The sequence below is a fragment of the Orcinus orca genome, chromosome 2 (genome assembly GCF_937001465.1).
Source record: "Orcinus orca chromosome 2, mOrcOrc1.1, whole genome shotgun sequence".
NCBI classification, from domain to species: domain Eukaryota; kingdom Metazoa; phylum Chordata; class Mammalia; order Artiodactyla; family Delphinidae; genus Orcinus; species Orcinus orca.
This window is the reverse complement of record NC_064560.1, coordinates 200,239,243-200,266,803: the sequence shown is the minus strand read 5'-3', so window position 1 is coordinate 200,266,803 and position 27,561 is coordinate 200,239,243. Positions and strand designations below refer to the sequence as shown.

The following is a 27,561-nucleotide window of genomic DNA, read 5'->3' as shown; positions in this document are numbered from 1 at the left end:
TGTGGAGAGAAGAGCCCCGCCGCCCGGGACCCCGGCCGCGCGCCCCGACTCCCGGACACGCAGGGGGAGCGCGGCAGCCGGACCCAGCCCCGACCGACCGACCGCGCCCGACGAGCCCCCGCGAGCCCAGCCGTCCCGGCGGCGCGTCCCCTCTGCCCACGGCCCCGCGATGCCCGGCGGTGCGTCCGTGCGGCGGCGGCCAGTGCCGCGGCGCCTTTTAAGCGGGTGGCCGCCCTCCCCCGCCGCCGGAATGCGCCCGGGCCGCGCCGGCCCGACCGGTTTTTCCGGGCGGGGCGGCTCCCGGGCCGGCAGGTCGCGCGGCCGGTCGTCCGCGGCCCCGGTACCTGCTCGGCGCGCCCACGCGGGGGTGGCCCTGACTCACCGGCCTCCCGGCCCCGCCCGGCCCGCTGCCCCCGGCGCCCCTGGGTTCCACGCTCCGGGCCCGGGGACCATACCCGCACCGTCCCGCCAGGGACCCGGGGCGCCTGGGCTCACTGCGGGGAGGTGGGGACGGCAGCCGAGTTGGTGCCCAGGTGAGGACCGGAGCCGGCAGAAGCCCGGGACCCGGGTACCGCCCATGGGTGGCGGGAGGGCCGGCTGGACACGCCCATCCGTGTCCCTTCTCACTTCAAAGGGAACTTCGTGGGAGAGGGGAGGAAGGGAACAAATGGAAAGTGAAACTAGAGGGAGGGTGAGGACGCGCCGGCAGGTTTCTGGTTCTCAGACCCTGTCTCCTCCCAGAGGGTAAGGAGGGCAGCCCGGAACCCTCCTCAGAGCCCACGCTGGAAGCCCCATCCTGCGCCCACACTCCCCACCCTGGGCGGCAGGGGAGCCAGGGCACAACATTCCTGTCCCCGTCCCCTCCACGCCCGGCAGAGCCCTGGGCCGGCACCCCGCAGCCCCGTGCACCCCGGCCTGCCCACTTTAGTCACCTGGACATGTTGGGGCAGCGGAGCTGCCCACTGGGGGCTCATGGCAGAGTCCAAGCTTTAGGAAAGAGAAAATTTGGAGGGAGGTGACCCCTAAGGTCCTCGGCCCAAACCCTGAGCCACTGGTGCGGCCCGGGGGTGGGGGGGGCGGCGGGTGGTCACCATCGTTTGGCCAAGTCCAGGGTGGCCACACAAGGCTCGGGAGCCCAGGCTGGTCCCAGGTCGGGGTGCAGCCACCGAGGTGTGACGGACCCTCTAGACCTCGTCACACACGCTGTGTGCGGTTTACCTGCACCAGCACCCAGTAACGTGAGTAGCAAAGGTTTCATCGTTTCCATTTGCAGTTGGGGAAACTGAGGCTCAGAGAGAGGCAGTGACTTCTCAGAGGTCACACGGCGCTCCATGGTGGAGCTGGGACTCCACACCCCACATCTCTGCTGAGTCCACAGGCCTGAGTGGCAGTGTGTGTGGGCAGGAACTGGGGGGAGGGGGCACAGAGGTGTGTAACCAAGACAATGAGCTTGGGCGCTCCTGTCCCCCCCCCACACACACGCACACCCCCGTCACTGCATGGGCGGAAAGACCCCACCTCTCCTGTCCCCTGTTCTCGGCCCTGGTGCAGCCCAGTCCGGGGCAGACCTCTCCCTCCACACTGCCACTGTCGCCGGCACCAGAGGGGACTGGTAAGAGTGGAGAGGAAGAGGTGACCAGTACCAGTGCCTGGGGCCCCCACTCGCAGCAGGAGGTATTGAGGTGTGACCTGTAGCTGGGGTGAGGGCGGCCCTGACTGAGAAATCTAAGGACGGAAGACACTGGGTAAACGTGGATAACGGCCTAAATGAGAGATGTTTCCCAGCGATAACCCTGGGATCCCAGTGACAGGAGATGGGCCGTTGGGAGCCGGAGCGCCATCCCAAGTGAAATCACCGGGTGCGAGCCACGCAGCTCCGGCCCCTCCGAGACCCCGAGGGGGTCTGGGCGCCTTGCACGTGTACCCCGCCCTCGCCGAGCTCGCCTCACTCCCGCATTTCCCACCAGCCCGGCGACCTCTCCCGCTGGCACTACCTTCAAGAGGTTAGGAGGCCGGTGCAGTGCCAGGCGGGCTGGTAGCCCAGCTCTGCCACGTGCCCGCCTGGGACCCTGAGCACAGGCCTGGGCCTTAGTTTCTTCAGCTGTAAAGTGGGAAGGAAGATGGGCTGGTGCCCATTCGGGGGCGTCGCGGGATGGAAGCTAGCTCCCGGCAGGTGACCCTTCAACTTTGTTATTCGCAGGGCTACCCCCGCCTTGCGCGGCTGGGCAAGGAGGGCGGCCCCTTACTCCCCTGCTGCGACTTGGCCACTCTCTGAGGAATGGCCCTGGGGAACTTTCCAGACAGATGTCTGAGACTTTCCAGAGCTTCCTGGGACACCTGCCCAGTCCAGGAGCCGCTCACTGTGGGGCTCTGCATCCCCCAAGTGGGGGGAGGGGCCTGAGAAGTGGGGGCCTGGAGGGGAGCTCCCCGCATCCGCCCCGCTGGCAGAAGCCTCTCCCCTGCCCTCGATGACCCACTTGGGGAAAAGCCAGTGCAGCGAGTGCTCACGCCCTGGGACACCGGGTTCCAGGGGGCGCTCCTCCACTGGCCGGCTTTCTGGGAGGGAGGGCCCACGTGGGGTAACTTGAGGCACCGCAGCTCTCACGATCTGGGCTCCGCGGGGCCTGGGAGATGCGCTGAGTGTGGCGTGGCCGTGAGCACAGGCTCTGCCCCATCCGGTCCCCCGTCCCTTGGCAGCAGAGCCAAAGGGGATGGCTGTGTCTGATGAGCTGCTGTGTGCCGGGCGCCACGGAGGACGTGGGGATGGGTACCGGTCGTGGGATGCGGAAGGTGCTCTCCAATTGTCCAGGTATTTGTCCAATGGTCCTGCCGCCCTCTGGCTTTCTGAGGGTCCCAGCCCACCGGCAACTGCAGGGGCTCCCGGCTCTGGAGCCCCAGGGCCCCTCTTCCCCCCAGGCCCCAGCTCACTGGGCTGTCGTCAGGGTATGGGGCCCCACCACGCTCGTGTGGTGTCACCTGTTTGTGCAAGACCCAGGCACACCCGTGTCTGAGCAAGATCTGGAAGGCTGCCAGCCCGGGCCTGGGAACCGGGCTGAGAAGCCTGGGGGTGCGGGCGGAGCCGCCCCCGGCCCAGCGCCTCTGGGAGAAGCTGCATGGTGGGTGCAAGGGAGAGCTCTTTAGGGTCACCCTTGCCCTCAGGCTGGGCCCAGCGGCTTCCTGAGCCCCCAGCTCAGGGGCCAGACGGACAGATTGAAGGCAGTCCTTATGGGGGCAGTTAGAGAGGGGCCAAGGTGGTGGGGGACCTGGAGCGGGGAGGCTCCTCACGCCCAGCAGGGCCGGGGGCGGGGCAGGGGCGGGAGGCCTCAGGCCAGCCCAGGCCCAAGGTCATGCCCTTGTCGCCCCACCGGACTGCTTCCGGTGCTTCCGGTTCAGGCTGTGGGTCCAAACACCTGATTTCAGCCCCAGCGGGGCCTCTGGTAAGGCACTGACACTGGCCTCAGAGAGCCACACCCACCAGGCCCGGGCCTGCCCTGCCCATACCACACCTGCGCACAGCAGGGTGCTCCCACCCACCCAGGCTCCCCAGGATGGGCCTGGCTCATAAGAGGCAGCAGGTCCCGTGCTACCAGCAGATCAGGGGCTGCAATGAACGGGGCCAAGGGGCCAGCACACCGCAGAGGCCCCTGTGAAGAACGGATGAGGGGCACCGGGAGAGGTAGAGAGATGGTCTCCATGAGGAGAGTTCAGCAGAAGCAGATGTGGGTGGGGGCTGCCTGGAGGAGGTGACCCCAAGCTTCAAGAGGAGGTCTGGGAGGAGAGGAGACGGGGCAGAAGTTGTCTGGGGAGGGCAGAGCCTGCCCACCCCGCCCAGGGGCCCACACTCACACTCACTCCTGGTGCCTTGGGAAGGGTTGGAGGAGCGTCCCTCACCCCCAGGGTGCTGAAGACACGCCCTTTGACCCAGAGCCTGGGGCCTGACACCCCACACACACACCCACGGTCCTGGGACCCAGACAGACCCACTGGAGCCGGGCTTTGGGGATCTCGGGAGGGAACGGCCCTCCGAGAGATTTTATTGCCACTCGACCCAACAAAGACCTTTAGGCTGCATTGTGCAAACAGGATGGGGAGCAGCTCCAGCAGTGAGGAGGGGGGCAGGGGAAGGGGGCGCACAGCACAGTCAGGGCCACAGGGGTGGGTCTGCTGTCATCCTTCCAGCAGGTCTCAACAGGAAGGAATGGCTTACGCTGCAGCAGGACAGCTTCAGGTTAGACACCAGGCAGCACTTCCTGACAATGGGAGGTCTCTAGAGGAGTGGAGGCCCAGGTACTGTATGGGGCCAGAGCAGACAGACAAGCCCTGGGAACCTGTCAGTGGGAAGCAGCCTTTCACAGGGGAGGGACCCAAGGACCTGAGCAAACCCAACCAGCCTGGAGGGTTTTCCGGAAGGCCAGCTGATGGGGTGGGGGTGGGGAGTCAGCTGGAACCTGGCCCACCCAGCCCAGTGGGTGCTGGTCCTGCTGGGGCGGGGCAGGGCGGGCAGGCCCCCTCCAGGCTCGGGGAGCTTCTTGACCGGGCTGGGGCCTCCAGTGCCGCGGCAGGGTGCGCCATGGGGCAGGGTGCACCATGGGGCGGCCTGACAGGATGGAAGCAGGGGGTCTGGGGTTGGCCCTCCCTCCAGGCAGTTTGCAGCTTCCCACAGAGGGTGCGCCCCACCCACAGGAGGGGCCCTGCAGGCCCCACTGACTTAGACCGGCTCTGTCCCCAGGACACAATCCCCACCAGGTCCAACCCCACAGGGGGGTAGGGGACTTACTGGGCCCAGGGCCTGGTCACCAACCCCACCTTGAAGGCTCTGCAGAAGGGCCACCACTTCCAGGTTCCCAGCTGCCTCTGCCTGCAGGGTGGGTGAGGGGGAACGCGGGAGGTGCTGCCTCAGGGACTCGGACCAGCAACCTGGCCCTGAACCCCGCCTCCCCCCCCGTGGCCCACCAGGCTGCCCTCCCACCCACGCACCAAGGACCCCATGACTCCTCCGTTGCCCTTGTCCCCACAGGTCTCGGCCCTGGGAGGGAACCTGGGACAGGAAAAGGGACAGCCCTCCCACCCCTGTGGTTCCCGCATATGAAGTGCATCCACCCGGAGAGCAGGGGTTGGGCATTTGGGAAGCGGGAGCCAATGGAGCTGTCAGGGAGGCCTTCCTGGACGAGGTGGCCTCAGAGGGCACTGGCGGCACTCACGACATGCAGGGCGCTGCGCCCATCATAGCCCGGCTGCCTCAGGTCGGCCCCTGCCTGCCACCATGCCCGCAGGCCTTCACAGTCTGCCCTGGATGCCAGCCTGGGAGGGGGAGCGGAGGACGGGGAGCCGTCAGAGACCACCGGGCACATGTCCATCTGCCCACCGGCACTTCTGCAAAGCCAGCCCCAAACAGCTGACCCAGCAGTGCCTGAGCCCCGGGGCAGGAGCGCAGGAGTCGCTGCGGGCCAGCTGACGGCCTGGAGTCTGGTTTCACCCAGCAGGGGTGACTGGGACTCAGGTCAAGGGTGCACACACGAAGGCACACGCGTGAGGATGCACGCACGTGCACACCACACACACCCCACCGGCTGAGTGCCGCCCGCCAGTTTCATATTTCACAACACAGCTCTCCCTGGCGGGGCCCACAGAGGTAGGCCGCATGGGGGGGTCCTGGCTAGGAGGGGGCCTGGGCCTGCCTGCCCCAGGGAGGTGGCGGGGGACTCACAGCGCACCTCCCGGTCCCTCGTGGGGTCGTCTGCATCCTCCCTTTGCTCTCACCCTGGGACCAGGCAGGGAAGGGGTCCAAGCCAGGTGTGCTGGCCAGGACTGCCGGGAGGAAGGGCCATCCCCCAACGGGGCCCTAGGGACTCGCTGTGGGTCAGGAAACAGCAGCAGCAGCCCCCGAAGCGGCGCTGGGTCATCCCTGAGGTGAATCACGCTGACGCTGAGGGCGCCACCACCCGCCCCGCCCCCAGATCTGCCTGCAGGCCTCTCGCGCTGGTTCCCACACACGCTCACCTCCTGGAAGAGCTGGCCAAGGGCCCCCCACAAATCCAGCCAAGCAGCTCAGGTCGGATGACCCACTCCCGGGGGAGCTGCTGTCACCTCCCCCCTCTGCCTGTTTCCCCATCTGTCAACGGAGCCGTCGAGACCCACCTGGGGTGCAGCTCTGAACCAAGTCACCCCAGAAGTCCCTTCAGAGCCAAGACCCTCCCCGCCTGGGCCCCACCACCATCCCGCACATCTGAGACCCCCCAGCCCCGCCCGCCTTAGCCCTGTTGGTGCTGAGAAGAGGCAGGTCAGCCAGCAGGATTCGTCCCCCCAGGGACGCTGCACTCCAGGGAGGGAGGGGCTGAGGCTGGGGCCAGTGGGCTCTCTCCACCCCACTGTGTCTAGGACGGGGGCCTCCAAGGCTCGGGGGTGGGGGGATGCTGGCTGGTGGGGACGAGGGGCCAGAGCTTCAGGTCCTCTTCCTGGAGAGCAGGCAGCCACCCCTCCTCACACCACAGCAGCCACGGTCTAAGACACCGCCCTTGTCACCCAGCCCACGCCTGGGGGCTCTGACTTCCAAGGCGCTTCCGGCCCCCAGCCTGCCCCCCCCCTCGGCCCCTCCCCTCCTCGAGGCCTCAGACCTGCCCAGGGCAGCCCGGGCTGGACACAGGAGGGGCTGGTGGGCAGGGCGGGGTGGGGGGGAGCCACGGTGAGGGTCCCAGGGACGGAGGAAGGAGCGGAGGCTGGCAGCCCTGGGCCTGCCCCCGCCCAGCCTACCACCACCCCTCCCGGGCCTCAGCCTCCCCAGGTCTGCCTGGTGGCCACTCAGAGCGGCTGGGGTCAGAGTCCTGCTGGCAGCTGACAGCCGAACGCCGACCAGGGCAGGGCCGCAGCTGGGCCTTGGTGTCCTCCCCACGGGGGAGCGCGGCCACGCGTGAGAGCTGCCGACTGCCCTGCCCCCACCCCGTGTCCCCAACCTCCCCAAACGCAGCCCAGGTACCCTCCCAGCCCTCCACGGCCCTCCTCTACCCACACACACGCACGCACACTCTCACACGCACCCCCTTGCTGGACTGCTCCCTCTTCTAGGAACAAACCCCACCCTCAAGTGCTCCAAGGGCCCAGCTGGTGCACGATGGGCTCTCCCCCCTCTGAAGCCCGCGTCCCAGGAAGCACAGGTATGCCTGCGACCCTCACCTGCAGAGCTCTGTTCCCGAGTCCTCCAGGTCCTGGGGGGACAGGCAGGCCCCAGCCGCCCGCAGCAGCCCAATGACACCCTGATGCCTGCCGTGAGAAACAGCGTGGTGACCGCCTGCCCGCCGCAGCCTCTGCGAGACGCCAGCAGGGCCTTGGCCTGTGCCCAAGACCAGGAACCCACCCTCCCCAGACTAGGGCCACCCCACCTCGGTCCCCAGCACCCAGACCCACGCCGGGGGGGCGGTCAGTCAGCCCCGGCTGTGCAGCACCTCCGTCCGCAGCACCCCCGCCAGAGGCCCCGAGGCCCCGCTCTGGGCACCTTCGGACAGCCCACCCTGGAGGAGTCTCCCTGCCGAGCTCACACCCGCCAGGGCCGAGTCTGGGAAAACGGAATCCCTTGGGCCGGTAGTCTGCCCTTGGGGATGGGGTGGGCATGAGACTGACGGAAGAACGTGGGCGTCAGGCTGGCCCGGAGCAGGGCCCAGAGGCCTGTGGGTGTCAAGGCACCGGCTCCGAGCCCAGGAACAGAGCACAGAGCCCCGAGGCTGCCCCCTTCCCCAGTCTGGGGGTGTACCATCAACTCATGGTCACCCCACTTTTAGGGAGCTGGGGAGGAGAGTGGGCCACCCCCCACCCCCCCGGAGCCCTCCAGGGTGAGGCCAGCCCCTCCAGGGCAGAGCAGGGCCCGCTGGGGGGTGAGCCGGGAGACCGGTTCGGGAGACGGAGGGAGCTGCCGTGACAGCCAGCTGGGGACGAGCAGGTGGGACCAGGACGGGGTGAGCTCACCACGCTGCCACCCACACCCAAGTGTGAGCCGCAGAGTCTCCAGCCAGATCACCCGGCCTGGGCGCCACGGGCACACCCCACGTGCAGCCCTCCCCCTCGGTCCCCCACCTGTTCTGAGAACCCTTTGATGCTCCCAGGAGGCTGGGAGGGAGGGGCTACCCCGCTGCCCACTGTCCCAAGGGTGAGGCGCCCTGGCCCAGGGCTGAGCCGAGCGCTCTGGTGGCCTGGGCTCTCCATAAGACTCATGAGACCCCCAGAAATGACCCAGGGTCCTGCAGGCCGAGAGCCCCTGGGGAGGGCCCGGGGCCTGTGGCAGACGCTAAACCGAGACCAGCTCTGCATTCGGAAACGCAAGACTACGAGCGATGGAAAGCAAGGCCTGTGATCCCCGTGTCCCAGACACACCCTCACACCCGTGCTCCCCAGTGCGCTCACACACACACTCTCACACACACACGTATGTGATGGCCCTCCCAGCTGCCGGGCAGGGGACGGGGAAACAGGTGGGAGAGTGGGCCCGCCCCTGCCCCTAGGTCTTCCCAGAAAGTTCCAGGCCTCGGAGCAACGTAAGCCCCTAGAATGCAGGGCCAAGTGGCTACCAGGCCCCACCCGTGCCCATCTGCCGTCAGAGCAGGAGAGGCCTGCCCCTCGGAGAGATGCCAGGCGGGCCGGGGAGGACAAGGAGACGGCCGCCCCAGCAGAGGACACGGGTACAGGTGTTCACCAGCCCCGATGCCTGCTCCTCCGGCCTCGGCTGGCTGGCTGCCCGCCCGCCAGGCCCAACCCCAAGGGAAGGGGTCAGAGCCTGTGACCCCGGCTCCTGGGTGGTGACCACCAGCTCGTGTGTTTTCCTTCACGTCGATCCTCACACAACCCGCCCTGCAAGGTGCCGCCGCCCCAGCCTGCAGTGCGCGTCACAGGTGAGCACACAGGGCGGCCCCTCCAGGGGGCCCCAGCCTCTGGCCTTGGCTTCAGGGCAGGGGGCCTCTGCTGCTCCTTAGAAGGAACCAGACGTCAGGTGCCCACAATGACTACCCAGGGCCCTCGGGCCTCAGCAAGAGCTCAGCTCTGCAACTCTCCACTTGGGCGGGGGCCCCCAAAAAAACCCAGGCTGGGGCCCTGCCCTAAAGAGCCAGGGTTTGTTGGATGGGGCCAGCTTGGGGGACCCCCCCACTAGCATGCATGCTGAGCCTGGCCCCTTGGGGACCTGTGCTCACCCAGCCCAACGTCTGGTACTATGTCACCTGCTCTGTACCTGCTCCATCCCAGTGCTGGGTTGGGGGTTTCTCCCCTTGCCCCACCCCCAGCCCCTCAGGTGGAGGACGGAGGGAACACACATGAGACCCCTGTGCTCTGTAAGCGTTTTCCTTTTCTAGAAATTCCGTGCCAGGGTCTTGCCGGGCCTGCCTGGCTCAGCTTGGTGGTCACCTCCAGGAAGCCCTCCCTGACCACCCTGCCCAGAGTCAGTCCTCCCAGTCTGTAGGGTCCAGCTGGAGGTGGGCGAGGCTCCGGGAAGCAGGCGTCCTTGGTCCCACCTGGCTGTGCCTGGGGGTGCTGTGTGACCACAGGCACACCGAAGGCCCCCTCTGAGGCATTCCTGTCCAGGCCCTGCCCACACATCCGCCACAGTGCCCACCCCCCCCAGCCCAGTACCTGCCCCTCACGGCCAGCAGCAGCGGGCTGAGGCCATCCTTGTCCCGTGCGTTCACGTCCAGCCCTCTCTGCAGCAGCATGGTGACCACCCCAGCCTGGCCCCCTCGGGCGGCCGAGTGCAGCGGAGTTTGACCACCAAAGTCCTCCAGGCTCAGGTCACTGCCCTGGGGCGGTGCAAGGGATCACCAGCCACTGAGGGGAGGCCGGACAGGGCCAGGTAGGCCACAGGGAAGGGACAGGGTCGGGGTGCACCCAGGGGGGCCTGACACAGCCACGTGCCCCCCTCGGCTGCGGGGAGGTGAGCAAGCCCCGGGACAGGCAGTCCTGCCCACATCTGGGCAGCGCCCCACCCCCCGGGGCCTGGTGCAGCTGGAGCTGGTCCCCGAGGGCGGGCAGGGTCTCACCAGCTCCGCAAGCACCTGCAGGGCCTCCAGGTCGCCGGCGTGGGCCGCGGCGCAGGCCAGGCTGGGTACCAGGGCATCTCGCACGTCCTCAGCCTCCTGGCGTGAGGGGCGCCGCAGCACCTTGGGACCCCTGCCACTTCCTGGGGTCCTCACCACCCCCAGGAGTGGGCAGGGCCAGGAGCAGGGGAACAGGTGGGCAGAGGTGGGGCGCAGGGCCCGTGGGAACCCTGCTGGCCCACACACCGCGCCGGCAGTGAGTCCCAGGATGGGGTCCAGCGCCCCCTCAAGTCTCGACATGGTAAAAGGAAGGGGCTAGGCACCACATCCGAGGCCTACTCGGGACCCCCAGCCCTGGGAGCAAAGTCCAGGCAGGACACAGGCCACCACCTGGCTCTGTCCCATCAGCTGTGTGACCGGGGCCTGCCACCCGCCCGCTGAGACACACGTCCTCGCCTGCCTCTCCTGCGGGCCAGGAGGCAGGGGTAACTCATAGGGCACCTGCCTGGGGGAGGGTGGGAAGGGGTGCCTGGCCCTCCCCAGCAGGAAGGGACACTTGGACCCCGTGCTGGGGTCGCCTAACAGCTCCCCAAGGCTCCAGACGGCTGGGGGTCCCATCAGAGGCCCCCGTAGGCATCCCCGCGCCAGGCACCATGGCGGGGCCTGAGATCTGGAGTCATTAAGGCCCGAGGCATCCACTGTGACGACAGGCCGCACACGTCTGGCTGCTGCCCATCCCTGGCAAACAGGTTAAGTTCCTGCCACTCTCCACTCTCCCACCCTCACTCTGCAGAGGGGAAACTGAGGCACGTGGTGTGACCCGGGTCAGCAACGGGACACAGTGCCCGTCTCCTGCCAGGCGCACCAGGTCTGGACACTTCTCCCAGAGGCCAGTGCTGGGGGTGGTGGTAAGGTGGGACACCAGGAGGCCCCAGTCACCCCCGTGAGCCTGGCCCAGCTTAAATCTCAGATCCCAGGCCCTAAAGCAAGTCCTCGGTCCCTTCCTGGGCCTGGGCACCCTGGCTGAGAAGGGGAAGGAGCTCCAAGCCTGGCCCCTCTTCCCAGGGAGACCCCAGAGCAGACACCTCTCTCCCGCCAGCAGCAGGACGGACGGAGCGCCCATGCTGCCTGAGAGCGCCCCCCTCACGAAGCGGCCCTGCACCAGGGCCAGCAGGCCCCGCCCGGCTGCCCACCGGGTGAGCGGCCACGTTCTGAGCACCGTGTGCACGCTGCAAGGGCCCCTCTCGACTGCCCGGCCCCTTCCCACACGCTGGCCCACGAGTCCCTGCAAACCCTCCCCACTGTGGCCCCGAGCCCAGAACCAGTTCGTGCCTGGTGGTTTTCTGCTCCTGGCACCAAAATGCCAGGGGGCGGGAGCCCATCCCTCAGGGACCCACCGCCCAGACCCCCTCGCCCACGCTGGACAGTACCTGGCTCAGACTAAGGAGCTGGGCGACCCCGCGGCCCGGCGTGCTGCCCCGCAGAGAGGGCCGGAGCTCGTCCGTGGCGGGCAGCGTCATCTCCCCGCGCAGGTCCCTGGCCAGCAGCTGCCGGGGGGGGGGCGCACGGAGACCCGGGCCAGCTCCATCAGGGCCCGGGCCCAGCAGCCCAGACAGACCTCGCAGGCCAGGCACCCCAGACCCCGGGAGAGGGCTGCCCAGGGCCTGAAGCTCCTCCCTCGGGCTCCATGCCTGAGGACGGAGCCTAACCCCAGGCAGATCCCCACACCAGGCCAGCCCCACCCTCCAGCCCTCCAGCTCAGGGTCTCCCCGGGCCCCTGTGGCCTCTGCCCAGCCCCAGGGCCCAGGGACAGCCGTGTCTGAGGCCAGCCTGAAAAGCAAGAGGGAGGGGATACCCTGGGACAGTTTGGGGATCCTTAGCCCAAGCCAGACCTGGGGCTCCTCGAGGGGAGGACAGGCAGTGCCCGGGCTTGGGGCTGGCAACCGATCGGGGGAGCCCCCCGTCCTCGCCCCCCTTCCAGACCCAGGCACATATCCCCCGGACTGGGCCCCACCGCCCACCAGTGCAGGCCCGGGTCCCCAGCCGGAGGGGCACGCACCTCCTTCCTGCCATCCAGGCTCAGCCCCGGCAGGCCAAGCACATACGACAGCTTGGCCAGGGCCGCCTCCGATGTCATGTCGGAGCCTGAGATGGTGCCGGCTCCCGCCAGGGCCTGCAGGAACGGAGGCACCGGCGGACGATGGGGCACGGGGTCAAGCCGGACTTGCCCCTGCCCTCCCTCCCAAGGCCTCGGTGTCCCCGCCCCACCGTGCCAGCACCATAGTCCGAGGTGACGGCGCCCTGAAGGCAGTGGGTGCAGTTGACGATGACTAGGCCTCGCTCAGCTGCCTCCCGCAGCTCCTGGAGCAGGTCGGGCTTGGTGGGCCCGTTTCCCGATCCGAAGGTTTCCATGACCACGCCCTTTAGGGGGGGCTGCAGGAAGACCCGAACCTGCGGGGGCCGGGAGGCGAGGGTGAGGGGCCTGGCTTCCTGCTCCAGCAATGGGGACCAACAGGCTGGCCCTGCACCCTCGGTGCCCGCCACGCTCCCCAACACATCCCCCCAAAGGGAACCTTGTCCCCTTCTAAGTGTTAAGGCCACAAACACCGTGGAAATGGGTCAGAGGTCACAAGGAGCCAGCTGGAGATGAGAAAGGCCATCAGAGGTCTCACGGAGCGAAGGGCCCCCATCCCAGCTGGGCCACCACACCGCCCCTCCCGGCCCCTGGCCCCTCCATCCGGTCCAAAGCTCTGCCCCATCTGACACACAACAGGTGATGCTCCCAGCAAGCCAGTGTGTGGGGAAAGGGCCCTGCAGCTAAACACACACACATGCAGCGTTCTGCTTAAGCCAGGGTGCTGTCCGCACATCCCACGAGGCTGCAAGGCTCCACTCGGAAGACAGAGGACGGGGGCTTCCCTGGTGGCGCAGTGGTTAAGAGTTCACCTGCCAGTGCAGGGAACACAGGTTCGAGCCCCGGTCCGGGAAGATCCAACATGCCGTGGAGCAACTAAGCCCGTGAGCCACAACTACTGAGCCCACAGTGCCACAACTACTGAAGCCCGCGCTCCTAGAACCCATGCTCTGCAACAAGAGAAGCCACCGCAATGAGAAGCCCACACACCGCAACGAAGAGCAGCCCCCGCTCGCCACAACTAGAGAAAGCCCTCGCGCAGCAACGAAGACCCAACACAGGCAAAAATAAATTAATTTTTTTTTAAAAAAAAAGAAGAAGAGGACGGGGCCTGGGGTTTACCTCAAACAAGGATGGTCCCCTCAGAGGCCACCCTGCGGGGACACCTGTTGCCCAGCTCAGCCGTGCCCTGTGTCAGCACAGAGGCCCCAGGGCTGAGCACTGTCTGTCCCTGAACCTGCTACACAGGGGGAGCCCAGAGGCCAAGCTGCTGGCCTGTGCAGCAGGCATCCAGCCCTCTGGCTGCGCCCCCCTCAGAGCCTTTCAGAACTGCCATTGGCTCCCTCTGCCTCTCCAGGTAGAGGCCAAAGGTGAAAGCAGACCTGTTGCTGGCAGATACCCGGGAACGGGGAGACTGGAGACCAGGACCCGCTGCCGCTGGAGCCTAGGTCACCAGCAGCAGGCCCTGCCCCGACGGCCCGGAAGTCCCCGTCGAGCGAAGCCCTGGGGGTCCCGTCCCCCCGCCTGAGCTCAGCGCAGCGTATGGCTCTGCACTCCCCCAGCTACGGCACGTTCTAGAAAGACTTCACAGGCCGGCATGCTTTCCCAGAAGGAGGCTGTGCAGCTAAGCCCCACTTAGGATGGCAGCCTCGTGCAGTGGCCTCTGGCTACTACACGACGTGAGACCCGTGCGTGGGATCCGGCCACCAGCCCCCGGGACGACCCTCATCTTCGAGGGCAGCCCTCACTGGAGCACGCCTCCAGCAAACCCCGTCTGTCCCCAGCGCCCTGGGAGGGGAGCAGCTCCAGTTCACAGACTGTGGCCCAGAGGTTAAAGGCAGCCCGATGCCGGGCCACCCCAGCTACAGCGACACACCTGGGAAGCCACGTGTGTTGGGTGGAAGAGGGGGCCGCAGTGCCCCGCCGGTCACAGCACTGAAGCAAGCGTGTTCTGAGTCCCTGCAGCCCCGCACTCAGTGCCAGAGACGCCCAGAGGCGCTTCTACCCGAGACCCCTCCATCCAACTGGCAGCCCAGCGTCTGGGCCTGACTCACTGGGCAGGACGGAGGCAGGCGCCGTGTCCGCCCCAGGAACAGCTGGTGGCCAAGGGGTGGACGGCAGGGACCACCAGAGCGGCCACAAGAAAGAGCAGTCCAGGGCCACACCCCCTCAGCCTCAGAGGAGCCCTCGGAACCCGTGCTGTGACGTCCGCGGGGACAAGCCCAGGTCACGAATAAGGTGAACGGGCTGAGAAGGCAGCGGAGGGGGTGCAGGTCCCAGTGACACGACAGTGGGGAGGGGAGGGGGTAGGAGGCAGGCACCGCGGGGGCTGAGCCGGGGTCCCTACCAGGGCGGCGGGGATCCCGGGGTAGAGGCGTAGCAGGCCCACGTCGCGCTCCATGCTGCCGTGCACCACCAGCCGGCCCTGCCCGCGGACCTTCCGCACCAGCTCCCGGTTGACTGCGAGGACAGAGGGACCGAATGCACACCTTCCGGCCACCTGCAGGCCACGGCCCCGGCCCAGCCTCCCCGGACCCCCCGGCCTCTGTCTGGTGCCTCCGGAGTCCCGTCCCCTGCCCCCTCTCCCAGCTCGCTCAGGCGAGGGGCGCAGCTCCAGCCTGAGCCAGCCCCCGTGGCGGGCGTGGGGTCCAGGGGGCGAAGAGGACCCTGCCCAGGCCACGCCAGGGCAGGAGAGGGGAAGGGCAGGTGGAGGAAGGGCCTTCCAGGCAGAGGGCATGGCGCGTGCAACGGCGAGAAGCACAGCAGACGGGGCAGAGCTGGGGGATCACCAGGAACCTGCAATCCTGGGTCCCAGGAGCAGTCAGGGCGGCATCCTCTGACCAGCCAGCCTCACGAGCCCCTTACTGGGCACCGACCCGGCCCACGGCCCAGCAAGTCAGTGGGTGAATGAATGAATGAGCCTTCTGGATCCCTAACCTTTGGGGAAAGGAAACCTCCATCTCATTCACCCCAAAGTCTCAGAGGCCTAACGTGAGCCCAGCCCGCTCTCCACGCCCAGGGCGGCTCCTGAGCCCCGTGGAGCGTGAAGGGGGCAGTTCCATGGGGTCAGTGCCTGCTGTGCTGAGAACTCCCCAGACGATCAGCCTCTCCGTGGGTCTAAAGGCTGCTGCTCTGCGGGGACCAAAGGCCTCCCAGGCCTTCTGCTCCAGCCATGGGCAGGGGGCAGGCGTCTGGGCGGCAGGCCTGGCCGTCGACCCTCAGGAGCCCGGCGCTGAGCCCAGGGTCAGGGTCCCATTCTCTCGGCCCCTCGCACATGGCAGCCTCGAGCAGGCAGAGGCCCCATTGTCCAGCCCAGGGAAACTGAGGCCCAGGGAGGGAAAGGGCCTTGCCCAAGGCTGCCCAGAGTCAGGTGCAGAGCCCGGAGGGGAATGCGGGCTCCAGGGCCCCTGCCCAGGGCTCCTCACCAGCCCGGTCCCGTGGAGGGGGCGCAAGCCTGCGGGCCTCCTGCTGTTTCCACCAGAGCAGTTCTCATACGATAATAAACTGAGGAACGTTCCAGACACGTGCTGCCCTTTCAGGGGAGCTGGGAGGGTGGGAGACGTGGGGGCTCTGGGGGATGGGCTTGGGAGGAGGGCGGCCGCAGCATCCGTCAGCAGCGAGAGGCGTCCTTCAATTTCGGGCCCCGGCCCCAGCTGGGCGAGCAGATAAGATGGCGGCGGGTGGGAGCGAGGCCACCAGCCAGGAGTTATGGCTGCAGAGGGGGGTTTACGGAGACAGAGCAGGCCCACGCCGCCCCGCCCGGCCAGCCCATCCCCCTCAGAGTCCATGGGACCCCAAGTCCTTCCACCTGGGCCTACTGGACACCAGGGGACCGCTGTCCCCATGCGCAGAGGGGCCGAGAGGAGGGAAGGTGGTGTGAGGACCACCGTCCCTGCTCGGTCCTAACACTGCCACCGCAAGGCCACGCGGTGGAGCCCACGTGCACAGGGGACACTGGGTCCCACGTCCCCTTCAGCTGCTGGGACCCCGCTGGCCCGAGCCTGTCGGCCTGACTCCCCCTCCCTGGGGCCAGGGCTTCTGCACAGCGAGAACCTGGGGCTCCTGGAGGCCCGGTGTGACCGCACGTGCCTCACCCACTCGGGGAAGGGCAGTGCCAGCACCCACCCCCCACCCCCCGCCGTGCGCCCCTCCTTGCCCGGCACAGCTACCCCCCCGAGCCCCAAGCCCCTCGGCTGTGACAGCCTCACAGAGGGGAGGGAAAACGCATCAAAAAGCAGTGAGAGGGCGCCGGCCGCCCCAGTGCTGGTAGCAGCCCCCAGCCCCCGCCTCCCCAGGGGCCCCGCCGGGCACACCCCTGGCAGAAGCTGGTGTTTCTCAGCACCTGGTGCCGGGACCAGCCCGGGACCCTCACACACCACACGGGCACCCTGGCTGGGGGGACACAATCCTCCTGGGATCACGGGCTTGGGGGTCCAAGGGCGGCCTCTCCTCTCGGGGCCAGCCTCAGCCCCGCGCCCAGCCAGCCGCCCAGCCCAGCCCGCACCAGTGTGCCCTGCACCTCAAGGCCGGCGCGGGCTTGGCGTGGCACAGGTAGGGGCCTGGGGATCCAGGGTGAACTCCGCACCTGCCAGTGGGCTGCGTCCTGGGAGCTCCCCTCTGAGCCCCAGAGAAGGTGTGACTCAGCCCCCACGGGGGAGGGAGGCCTGCACAGCGGCCGCTCCCTCCTTCCCGCCCACTCCTCCTTCCTCGGCTGGCTGGCACCGGGGCAGGAGGGGCTGAGCGCCACTGCCCACCACAGCAAGGAAGCGATCCATCTGCCAGTACCAGCACATGGGCCACCTCCTCCAGGAAGCCTTCCTGACTCTGGCCCCGAGAACCCGGGCGTGCTATACACACCTTAGATGCACCGACCGTTCTGGGCCTTACCAACCCCCAGGCCGCTCCAGTAAGCAGGGTGGGTGGGCAGGGGGAGGGAAACGCAGGGTAAGACCCCCAGAATGAAGTCAGGGCTCGGGGCCGCAGTGCCTGCCTGCATGGTCCTTCCCTCCTCCTGCTGTAGCCCCACAACCGCCTGGCAGAGGTCCTGCCCGCCACCACGCCTGGATGCCCACATCTCGAAGGCACAGGAGGAGACACGGGGAGGGGGCGAGGGGGCAACATGTAGACGGCAGGGACCGGGCGGACAGCAAGGCCACCGGAGCGAAGCCGTCACGCCGCCTCGCGGAGGGGCTGGCCATGCCCACGGCGGACCCGGAGTGGGGGTGGGGGGCCCCGGAGACACACAGGAGAGCGGACATCCTGGGTGGAGAGAGTCTCCACGGCCATGAGGGCGGCTGAGTCGGGTGAGGCCTGAGCACCAACCCCGCGGCGCTCGCCGAGGACTCGGCTGGAGACGGCTCCTCACCAGGGCCGGCGTCGGGGGTCCCCCGGGGGGAGGGCTCAGGGTCCACCACCCACGGGAGGCGTCGGGCAACCCCACGACAGGGGCTGGGCGGCCTGAAACACCCCTGAAAGTCCCCAGGACGAGGTCGCACTACCAGAACCACGTCCCCGGGAGGCCGAGGCGAGTGGCAGAGCCACTGACCGTCACTGAGGGACTCCTGGGCCTGGGGCCACGTGGCCGAGGGAAGGCACACGAGGCTGATCGCCCAAACTTGGCCCCTCCCGGGATGGCCCCCCGGCTCCGAGCTGGGGTTACCTGCTGGGGCCTCCCCACTCTGAGCAGCGCCCCCCGGCCCCCGGCTTCTCCGCAGCCCAGGGCAGAACCCCGAGCCGTGCACTCCCACCCAGGAGGCCCCGCACAGTCCCCGCAGCAGCTCCCTGCACGCTGTGACACGATGTGACCCCTGCTCACTTGTGACATCAGCGCCCACGGTGGCCAGAGGGGGCAGGTTGGGGGAGCAGAAGGCTGCAAACCTGCGCGTGTCCACCTTGGTCACTCGGTTGCCCCGAAACAGCTGGTTCTGGAAGAACAGGCAGACCTGCGGGGGGCGGGGAGCAGCTCAGCGCCGGGGAGCCCCCACCCTGCTCAGGAGCTGTTCCCGTGGGGCGGGCTGGGCACCTCGGCAGTGAGACAGGCCTTGACGGCGTTCCATGAAGCCCCTCCCCAGGGCGGGCGACCCCCTCCCAGGGCTCCTCTCCCCGTCCCCTGAGATGTGAGGGGGGATCTTGTAAATGCCTCCCTGTGTCACCACGTGACCAGGAAAGATGAAGAGGAAAAAGAGCCCGTTCCAAAACCAGTACAACCTACTGATGGGAACGTGCACACGTACACATGCACGTGGTGTAAACCAGTATACAGGATATCACAGGCGTGAGACAAATACACGTAAACCACATACATATGTACGTGACCCGGAGAAACCCACCACACTGTCAGCAGCAGACGTCTCGGGGGGTGAGAGGCAGCGACTGTTTCCTGCCGCCTTCTCTATTTTCCCATTTTCTCTACGGTGTACTTCACGTTCAAGGGGAAAGACAGATCTTTAAACCCTTCCAGACGCGCCCCCGTGTGTCCCCCTGAGCACCACACCCCGAGCCCCGGGCCTGGGTTCCCAGGAGCCGCAGGAAGGAGGCAGGAGGAGGTACCTCGGGGATCACGTACTGGCCAGCCAGCAGCAGGGCACCCAGCAGGTTCTCACGGCCGTCGTTCCACAGGGCGTGGATGGGCACCTGGAGGAGAGGCCACGGAGAGGAGAGGGGCTGAGGCGCTGGCAGCGTAGGAGGGAGCCAGTGCGGAGCCCGGGCAGGGGTCCAGGAGAGGGGGCAGGCAGGCTCGGGTCGGTGGGGACCGCTGCTCAGGGAGCTGCACCTGCTGGCCATGCCAGTCTGGCCCGCACCCCAGCGCCCTCTGCTCCCCGCAGGCCCCAGTGCCCGCTGCCGGAGGCCGGCCGGATGGGCTCCTGCCCAGGGACCCGTCACTGCCCAGCCCAGCTCCCTGGCCCCGGGGCACAGAGGCCCTGCTCCCTCACTGCCCCGGCCACTTCTGGACCGGGTGGCCAAGGGCTGACCGTGGGTGGACGCGATGGCCAGAAGCCTCACGCGGGACCTCCGAGCACCAGGTCCCAGGCCTGCTCCCGCGTCTACGTGAGGGCCAGTGCCCCCGGGGCTGACTCTGACCCATACCCAGATCCCCACCACTCCTGCCCAGGAAGGCAACAAAGGGGTGTGCAGACGGGCCGGCTGGGCAGGGGTGGGCCCAGGGCCTCCAGAGGACGAGCCCTGGCCTGGGGCCACAGTCCTGGGTCCTCAGAAGGGGTGTGGCAGTGGGCCAGCAGCCCCGCGCCTGGAGCCTCAGTCTCCCCTGCGTTATAACAGGGACGCTTCGTCAGGGCCAGCGCGGGGGTTAGAAGAGCACGAGCGTGATCCTTCCCCGGGGCCGGCAGTGCTCAAAACCCTCCCCTTCGTCCCTTGGGAGAGGCCTGATGGCGACCTACACCCAGGGGCTCAGGAGGGTCTGGGAAGGGCCAGGGCCAGCCTGCACCCCATCCCTCCACTCGAGCTCCGAGTGGGACGTGCTCGGCAGCAATGGGGTGTGTGCGGTGCAGCCCTGGGCCTCCCCTGAGTGGGGCCGCCCCACTGTGACACCCGCGGGGACCATGGACAGAGCAGGGCAGGCAGCCGGGTCAGCACCTGGCAACGGGGTTTCCCGACCTCTGACCCCGGGGAAGGCTCTCCAGGGCCTTGGGGAGGGCTGGCCCCGTGGCGCCACCGCAGGCAGCCTCTGACGCAGGCCCTGACGGGGGTCCAGGCTTCCCCCACCACCCCCCTTCAAATCCAGCAGTTTTCTAGAATATTCCACCTGTTGGTTTTGGGGGTTGTGCTGGGTCAGGGTGAGAGAGGAGGGGGCAGCATGCGCCCAGGTGCCCAGGGATGGCATCGGTGGGAACCACAGTGGGAAGAGGATGACAGCGACAGAAGGAGGGCAGCTGGACAAGGCGGGCAGCAGGCTGTGGACCCACCCACAGGGTGGCAGGGCTGGCACCAGGCAGGACCAGGGCACTGACCAGCGCTGGCCGGCTCAGGCAGAGCAGGAACCAGCTCGGGGAGCTGCCGGACCGAGCAAGGAGCCCGGGGACCCACCTGGGCCCCCAGCAGCGCTGAACTGCCCTGTGGCCTCAGGAAGGCCCGGACCTGGTGCCCACTGGGCAGCCCGGGTTCTTACCTGGGCACCAGTGAGGATGACGGTTTTCTGCAGGTTTTCCAGCATGAAGGAGAGCACGGAGGCGGCGAAGGCCATGGTGTCGGTGCCATGGATGACCACAAAGCCATGGTACTGCCCGTAGTGTCTCTGCAGGAGGGGCGGCGAGCTCAGGCAGGCCTGGCCTTCGGGGCCACCAGGAAAAGGAAGGTAAGGGCCCCACATACAGCTGGAGGGACCCGGGGAGGTGCCAGTGGGACCCGGGTCACCGCTGGCCGGGGAAATGCGCTGGAAATGGAGCTTCTGCCTGGAGTCCCGGCGCCCGTGCTCTCCTTGCGCCCAGGACAGCCTCCTCCCGTCCCCTCGGGCCTCCCCATGACACCCCTAACCCCCGAGAGAACTCAGGTCGGGGTCTCTGAACACTCTCATCTGAGGATGGGAAGGTCTGCCCCGTGCAATGCCCGGTCTGGGCTCCCGAGCACACTGGTCAGCTCGGTGCCATGGAGGGCCCCTTGCTCAGTGACCACTGCCCCTGGGGCAGCAGGGGCTGAGGGGTGAGCAAGCCCGCCAGCCTCTCGGTCCAGTGGGGGGGCCAGGCGCGGACACAAGGCACAGCCAGTGCTGGGAGCCGGCTGTGATGTGGGAGGTGGAAAGGATGCCCGCAGGCGGACATGGGGAAGGTGCCTCCAGGCACACAGGCCACCTCTGCAGGGACGCAGCCCCGGCCACCACCTCCTAGCGGGCAGCCAAGTCTGGGCCTCAGTGGGCAGCTGGCCTGGGTTGTGGTTGCGAGGGGCACAGTCCCGGGAGACAAGGGGACCTCAGGGGACCATCTCTCGCGGCCCATTGAAAGACCAAGCCAGGCTGGGCCCGTAGCTGCAGGGGAGCCGAGCCACGTGGCGGGCTGGGGCGCCCTCTGCTGGCCACACAGTGAATCTGCGCATGGCTGGCCTCTGCGGCCAGGACAGCGGCCCTAGGCGTTCAGAGAAGCGGTCGGGCCCCAACTGTAGGATGCTGCTGGCCACAGAGCAGGGAGACTGCCCCAGAGCACGGCTACGGACATTCAGAGACACAAGGGCCGGGCCCAGGGCCGCATGCGGTCCCAGGCGCTCACCGTGAGAGGGGTGAGGCCCCGGAAGCCGTTCTGCCCCAGCAGAACGAGACAAGTGCGGAACTGGGGCCAGCGTCCTGCTGCCAGGAAGGGGCAGGCTGTGCGACAAGCCTCTCTGTGGGGAGTGGGCTTTCTTAAGGGAGGAAGGTGAGAAATGGGGTCCCTCGATGCCCACCCTCACGGGTGCAGGTAAAAGGGCCTTGGGAGCCTTGTAGCTGAGGTGCGACCCACTTGGCTCCTGGCCCCAGCCCCGCCCACACTCCCCCGTCACCTCACCTCAATGGTCTGGGCGATCTGAACCCACTCAGTGATGGTCATGTCACTGGAGTCGAAGAGAGGCTGGCACTCCAGCACCGTGTACATGACCCTCTGGTCGGGGCAGGCGGGGCTGGCAGGCCTGCAGGAGGTGGACAGCAGGCTCGCACTCTGCGCCCGCCTGCCTGCTCGCTCGGCGGCCCCGTTCCCTTCTGCCCAGCCAGGCCCCCGCACCCAGGGCCGTGGCCGTGGGCTCTGCATCCCCACCGGCTCCCTTCCACTCGAGGCCCCAGGAGCAAGGACCGTGGTCCCTGGAGGGGCCAAGGACAGGCCAGGCCAGGTTGCTCCAGAGCAGTGTCCCCTCCCCTCGGTGAGCCAGGGCGACCCTGGGAGGAGGGCTGCTGGCAGGAGGGAGGTCAGAGACCGGGAGGGCAACTCCCCGCTCAGCCGGCCAGCAGCGAAGAGCAGCGGACAGCCTGGGCCACAAGCTGGGAAACAGAGGGACCGTCACAAGGCAGGGCACCTGGGCCAGCCCTTGCCTCTCCTATGGGCTTCAGTCCCCATGGGGCTCACTTGAAAGGGGGCTGTAGTCAGTTCTAGAGCCATCGAAGTGGGAGCCCGTGGGGACAGCATCCTCTAGCAGCTCGCCATGGACACACTGAGAAGCCACAGCCTGGCAGGCGCCAGTCTCAGGATGCCCCCCACCCCATGACAGCTGGCCATCGTCCCTGCCCGGGACCCCCAAGGAGCCGACACTCACGGCAGCACTAAGGTGTCCTCAGGGAGGCCACAGGCCTGGGCATGCCCCTCATCGTGGAACATGGGCAGTGTCCTCAGAACGGCGGCCAGGCCCTTGCCAGGGACAAGCACTGCAGGCGGGGTGGGGCAGGGAGGCGGAGTCAGAGGCTGGTAGCCACCACCAGCACCGCCCCCTCCACACACACCCTCCACCACCGGCCCCTCCCTCCTCACTGGGGGCCGGGCCCCAGCAGGGGTGGGGGGCTGGGAGCTGGCTGGGTGAGCTCTGGCCCTCAGGGAAGTCAGAGGCTGGGCAGACGGGCCTGCAGCTGCCCCGGGCCCTGGCAAGGATGGGCAGCTGCCCCGTGTCGGGACTGCTACTCTCACCCAGACAGCCCCAGGGCTCCACCACCGAGGCTCAGGGGCCCTGGCCCTCTCACAACTCAGACACATGTGCCCACTCTTCTTCCCCCACTTCCCAGAACGTCCACACCGCTCTGCCCGTGGACACACTGTTGGCTCTGCCTGGAAGTCCTCTATTCCTTTCCACTTCTCACCCAGCAGGTGCTTCATCCCAGCTCAGGATACCACTTCCAGGAAGCCCTCCTTGATGTCCAGATGCTGGTGCCATTCCCACACGCTCCCCGTTACTGTTTCTCCCTACGTGGACTGTGTGTGACACCTTCAGGGTCCAGCCCAGGCCCTCTGCCTGAGCCTCCATGTCCAGAAACATGCATCTAAGGAGGCACTGGGCAGAAATGGTGTGTGTTCTAAGAAAACCCTGAGAAGTCACAAGTGTTTCCTGGAAACAAACAACTCCTCAGCAAAGGCTCCCAGAAGAATCTTTGCACTGGGGCCCTGGCTTTTTGCCCCACCCTGCTCCCTGCAAGCTCCGTGACCTTGGTCAAGTCGGCTAAACTTCTCTGGGCATATGCACCCCTCACTGAGGTTCTGTTGGGTGTCTCCCACGCGCCTGGCTATGTCGAACACCTGGACACAGAGGCGAGAACAGCAGGGTCCCTCCTCGAGAAGCACCCTTGGCTGAAACATGTAAGACCTTCAGGACCAGGGTCAGTGGTCACCCTGGGCGACGACATTGCTCCCAGCCTTCACCCTTTGCCCGGTGTATCAGTCTCCTGCTGCTGCGTAATAAACTGCCCCAAGTAAATCCCAGGCCCAGCCCTTGCCACCCCCCAGTAAACACAGTTGCGTTGGCCCAAGGATGTCGTGGTGCCATCTCCCCAGCCAGAGAAGGAGACCCAAGGGGGAGCACCTTGAACAGCCCCCCAACCCAGGAAGCGCCCTTTAGGGGCTCCACACGCTTTGCTGCAGGAGTGACGGGGCTCAGTAGACAGAGGGGACATCGTGTGTGACTGCCAGCCCGGCCACCCTCCCGAGACGCCTGAAGTGTGACCAGGACACACACCTGCCTCCACAAAGGTCTGGACTCGCCAGCCCTGACAGCAAGGAGGCCTGAACTCCAGACCCTGGGCATTGAGGGAGGCTCAGAGCCACCCACCCTTCTGCGTCAGGCCCCCAAAGGTGTCCCCTCCTGACCCCCAGGACCTGAAATGCAAAGTTTTCGAGGCCGTGATTGAGTTAGGGTCCTGAGATGATGAGATGATGCTGGCTTATGTGGGTGGGTCCTGAGTGCCACCACTCACATCCTTGTAAGACAGAGACAGAAGAGAGCTGACACCCAGAGAAGGCCGTGTAAGGACAGAGCAGAGACACGAACACACCGGCCTGCAGTGGAGCATCTCCCGAGAGATGCTCCTGCTGCTCTAGGCCCCCGTTTGTGCTCATGGGTCAGGGCAGCCGCAGGAAGCCCGCACACCACTCTTCACGCTAGCTGCCCTCCCAGTGGGTGGCACTGGGGTGTCCATGTAAACCTGGGGATCCACGGACGGGGCAGGTGACGTGCACGGTCACCTCCACCCAGAGCGAGGCTATTGCTAGTGGACGGTGGGACACTGGCTTCCGGGGACACCCCACGCCTCGGGGTGGCAGGAAGGTGCAGGGCCAGCGAGCCCCACGCGGCCCAGACCCTGGTGTCCCCGCCGGGGGAGCGTGTGGGTGGACAGGCAAAACCAGCCGAAGAGAAGGCTAAACTCTCCTTCTGTTCTATTCGCTCTGTGCAAAATTCTGCCGACACATCATTACACCAAGCAGCCAAAAGTGTGGGGAGAACAGCCTTGAGGGAGGGTCAGGAAGTCAACGAACAAAAAATATTTTTCTGGGATTTGTAATGTTCTTGGCTTTTCAGAACTAGCAGTTTGTTGTGATTTCCTTCGTCATTCTAAATAAACACCTGTCCCCCCAAAACAAACAAAAACAAGGGGACTTCCCTGGCAATCCAGTGGTTAAGACCTCCACCGCAGGGGGCATGGGTTCGAGCCCTGGTGGGGGAACTAAGATCCCACGTGCTGCGCGGTGCAGCCGAAAACACTAACAACAACGAAACAGACAAACAAACAAATAAACACCTGCTTTCTCATCTAATTCTGATTTTGTAAATTGTAGTCTCTTTCTTAGCACGGGCTCCCAAGCTTCAGGCTCTACAGAAGCAGAAGCCGCCCTGCCCGGGCCTTGTCCCCAGGCCGTGCAGGCAGGGAGCTGTCCCTGGCAGCGGCTCCACGAGACCCACTCATCTGTAAGGGCCGTCCCAGGACAGCTCAGGCTATAAAACAGTGAACTTGTGAACGTGTGGCAACTCGCTCAGGAAGGGGGTCTAGGCCAAGGGCGCAAGAAGCCATGGACGTCACCCCTCCGGATGAGGCTTGGCTGCCAGGCCCTCCGGTGGCCTCCTGGGATGTCCTGGCACCTTCAGCCGCCAGGCTCCAAGGCTCTACTCACCCTGCTACGCCCGCCAGGAGCCAGGCCCACCGGGACGCTCAGGGCGTCAGGGCTCCTCGGCCGCGATGCGGCTCGGCCTTGGGCTTGGGGTTACCCGCTGATACGGGATTCACGATGCCCCTTGACCAGTGACATCTTCCCCAAACTCAGAGAGGGGATGGGTGGCGGGCGTCCCTAGCTGCCACGGCCTCTGCCCTCCCGTCACCATCCTGACCTTTGGCAGAGCTCACGTGTGGGGCGCCGAGTGCCCTGCAGGCCACTGTTTACCAGCAGGCGCAGAAGGGCTCCCAACAGCGACAATCTAAACAGCTTTGCTGTGGCCGCCCCTCACCCCCCCTCGTGGGCCGGAGCCCACATCAGCAGTGCCAGGCGAGTTAATCATTGATGCCCTCCGCCCTCCGGATCAGAATGCCCCAGGCAGGAAGGGCCTGGAGTGTCTGCGTCCCCCCAGCCCCCAGCTGGGCTCAGAGAGGGCAGAGGCCGGCAGAGCACGGCGGCCCACTGGGCCCAGGCCTGGCTCCTCCATCCATCTGGCTCCGTCCCCAGCCTGGGGTGCTGTCCTGAGGTCTCGTGGATGACTCCTGCCTGTCTGAAAGGCGCTCCCACCACACCTCGTCTTTCTAGAGTCAGTCTCCAGGTCACCTTCCAGACGTGGGAGTTTACATCCTCTCTGGAAAATGCAGCGCCTGGGAGAGTGAGCCTAAGGGGCCCCGGGGAGGTGGGGGGCTGTGAGGGGACACGACGCAGTGCAGGTGGGAGCCAGGTCAGAGTCCACCTTGTCCCTGCAGCCTGGACCCTGGAGAACAATGAGTGAGCTCAATGGAATCCCAGCAATCACAGCTGGCCAGGTGCCAAGCCTGGAGGGGCAGCGACAGGGGTGGGCCAGGGCCCCAGACAGTCCAGGGATGCAGACAGGGCCAGCCACTCCCCGCTCTCTGCCCCAGCCCTGGGGCAGCACAGGGCAGACTCCCCAGCAGCCCGGGGGGAGCAACTGGGGGGGAAGGGTGTGAGGGGGTGTGGAAATCATGCTCTCCATCCCTGAGTGCCTCCAGGACAGGGTTCTTTGGGGGTCTGAGTCCTGGGGCCCAGCACGGAGTGGGCCTCAAGAGATGTCTGCGAATTGGCAGCCAGCGTCGGGGGGTGGCACGAACAGGCCCAGAGGACCCAGAAGCAGTTGCTGGAGCGAGAAAGTGCTAGTGGCATCTGGATAGCTGCTTCAGTGGAAACGGTGGCCAGGAGGGGGGGGCTGGGGAAGTGGCCCCAGGCCCAAGGGCAAAGGCGACCGTCCTGTTAGCACGGGGCAGCTCTGGCAAGTCCCCCGCTGTGGAGCTGGCAGAGGATCCGAGTAGGGGGACACTCCAGGGCCAGGTGTGGGGCTGCCCCAGGTGTGAGGACAGCCCGGACAGGCACCTGGGGCCAGGGAGGGAGCCCAGGGGGGCCTGTGTGGAGGGCACAGACAGTGTCCGCTCTCCCGGGAGCGCTGGAACATTCTGGAGGTGTGTGCAGTCCTCTCCACCCCTGCGGGGCCCCAGGCTCCCCAAACCCGGTCCCTGCCCGAAGGTGCTCTGCCCAGCCTGGGGGCACCCCTGCCCCAGTGGCCCGCAGAGCTCAGCGCCCGGCCCAGCAGTCACTGCCTCGAGGACCCACTCAGGCCAACGTCACAGGGGCAGAGAAACGAAACGCCCAACCTGCCCGGGCTGCTCGTGCACGTGAACACTTCCCAAAGGTGTCTGGTGCCCGCTGCCCAGCCGAGCACGGGCCGGGAACAGCGGGGAACGGCTGGGGTCGCCTTGCAGCCGCTCGGTGGTCCCCAGTGAGGGGCCTCGGCAGACTCTGAACACCTGCCCACCGGCTTGTCTGTGCGGGGAAGGGCGCTCAGACAGACGCCACGGTGGTCGAGGCTCGGCCCCGGGAGGAGCCGACGACAGCGCGGGGGAGAGGCTGTGCCCCCGGGCGGGCTGACCGCCCACCGGGAGCGGCGGGGTCAGGTGCGCACCCCTGCGGGGCCTGGAGACCCCCGACAGGCCAAAGGGCGAGCGGACGACCCCCACCCCACCCCCGGTGCCCGGGCGCCGGCACCCACTCACCGCCGCGCTCGCTCCGCATGCCGATGGTGCCTCCGGTGTAGATGGCCAGGAGCCGCCGCTCGGGCCCCGCCGCGCGCGCCATGCCCGTGAGCCAGGGGACCGGGGACCGGGGGGACTGACGGCAGGCGGCGGGGCGCGCAGAGGGCTGCCGGGGGGAGGGGCGGAGCCTGCCGGGGGCGGGGCGGGGGAGGGAGGGACCTGCGGGGGCTGTGGAGGGACCTGCCTGGGGGCGGATACTCGCCGGAGGGTCGGGGCATGTCCCGGGATGG

General features: G+C 67.2%; 1 protein-coding gene and 1 long non-coding RNA gene across 16 annotated transcripts; one reads left to right on the top strand and one right to left on the bottom strand.

Moving 5' to 3' along the window:
* On the top strand, positions 1–15,665 carry LOC117199996 (uncharacterized). Of its 15 annotated transcripts, none has more exons than XR_007475306.1 (3): positions 1–533; positions 4,183–4,228; positions 6,773–15,665. It is a non-coding gene; the product is annotated as an uncharacterized LOC117199996 (long non-coding RNA). The 15 variants fall into 15 exon arrangements; XR_007475305.1 differs by having other exon boundaries at positions 4,180–4,228; XR_007475303.1 differs by having other exon boundaries at positions 4,180–4,287.
* Positions 4,285–27,448, bottom strand: ASPG (asparaginase). Its single transcript, XM_033421306.2, has 15 exons — positions 27,293–27,448; positions 22,372–22,480; positions 21,633–21,753; positions 20,270–20,395; positions 18,694–18,777; positions 17,960–18,086; positions 14,492–14,604; positions 12,279–12,461; positions 12,070–12,183; positions 11,441–11,557; positions 10,014–10,109; positions 9,610–9,773; positions 7,171–7,257; positions 5,202–5,301; positions 4,285–4,858 (listed from the first exon to the last, which is right to left on the bottom strand). Exons 1-15 carry the CDS (start codon positions 27,372–27,374, stop codon positions 4,709–4,711), a joined length of 1,773 nt encoding a protein of 590 aa, XP_033277197.1. The 5' UTR covers positions 27,375–27,448; the 3' UTR covers positions 4,285–4,708.
* Between the last annotated feature and the right edge of the window lie 113 nt (positions 27,449–27,561).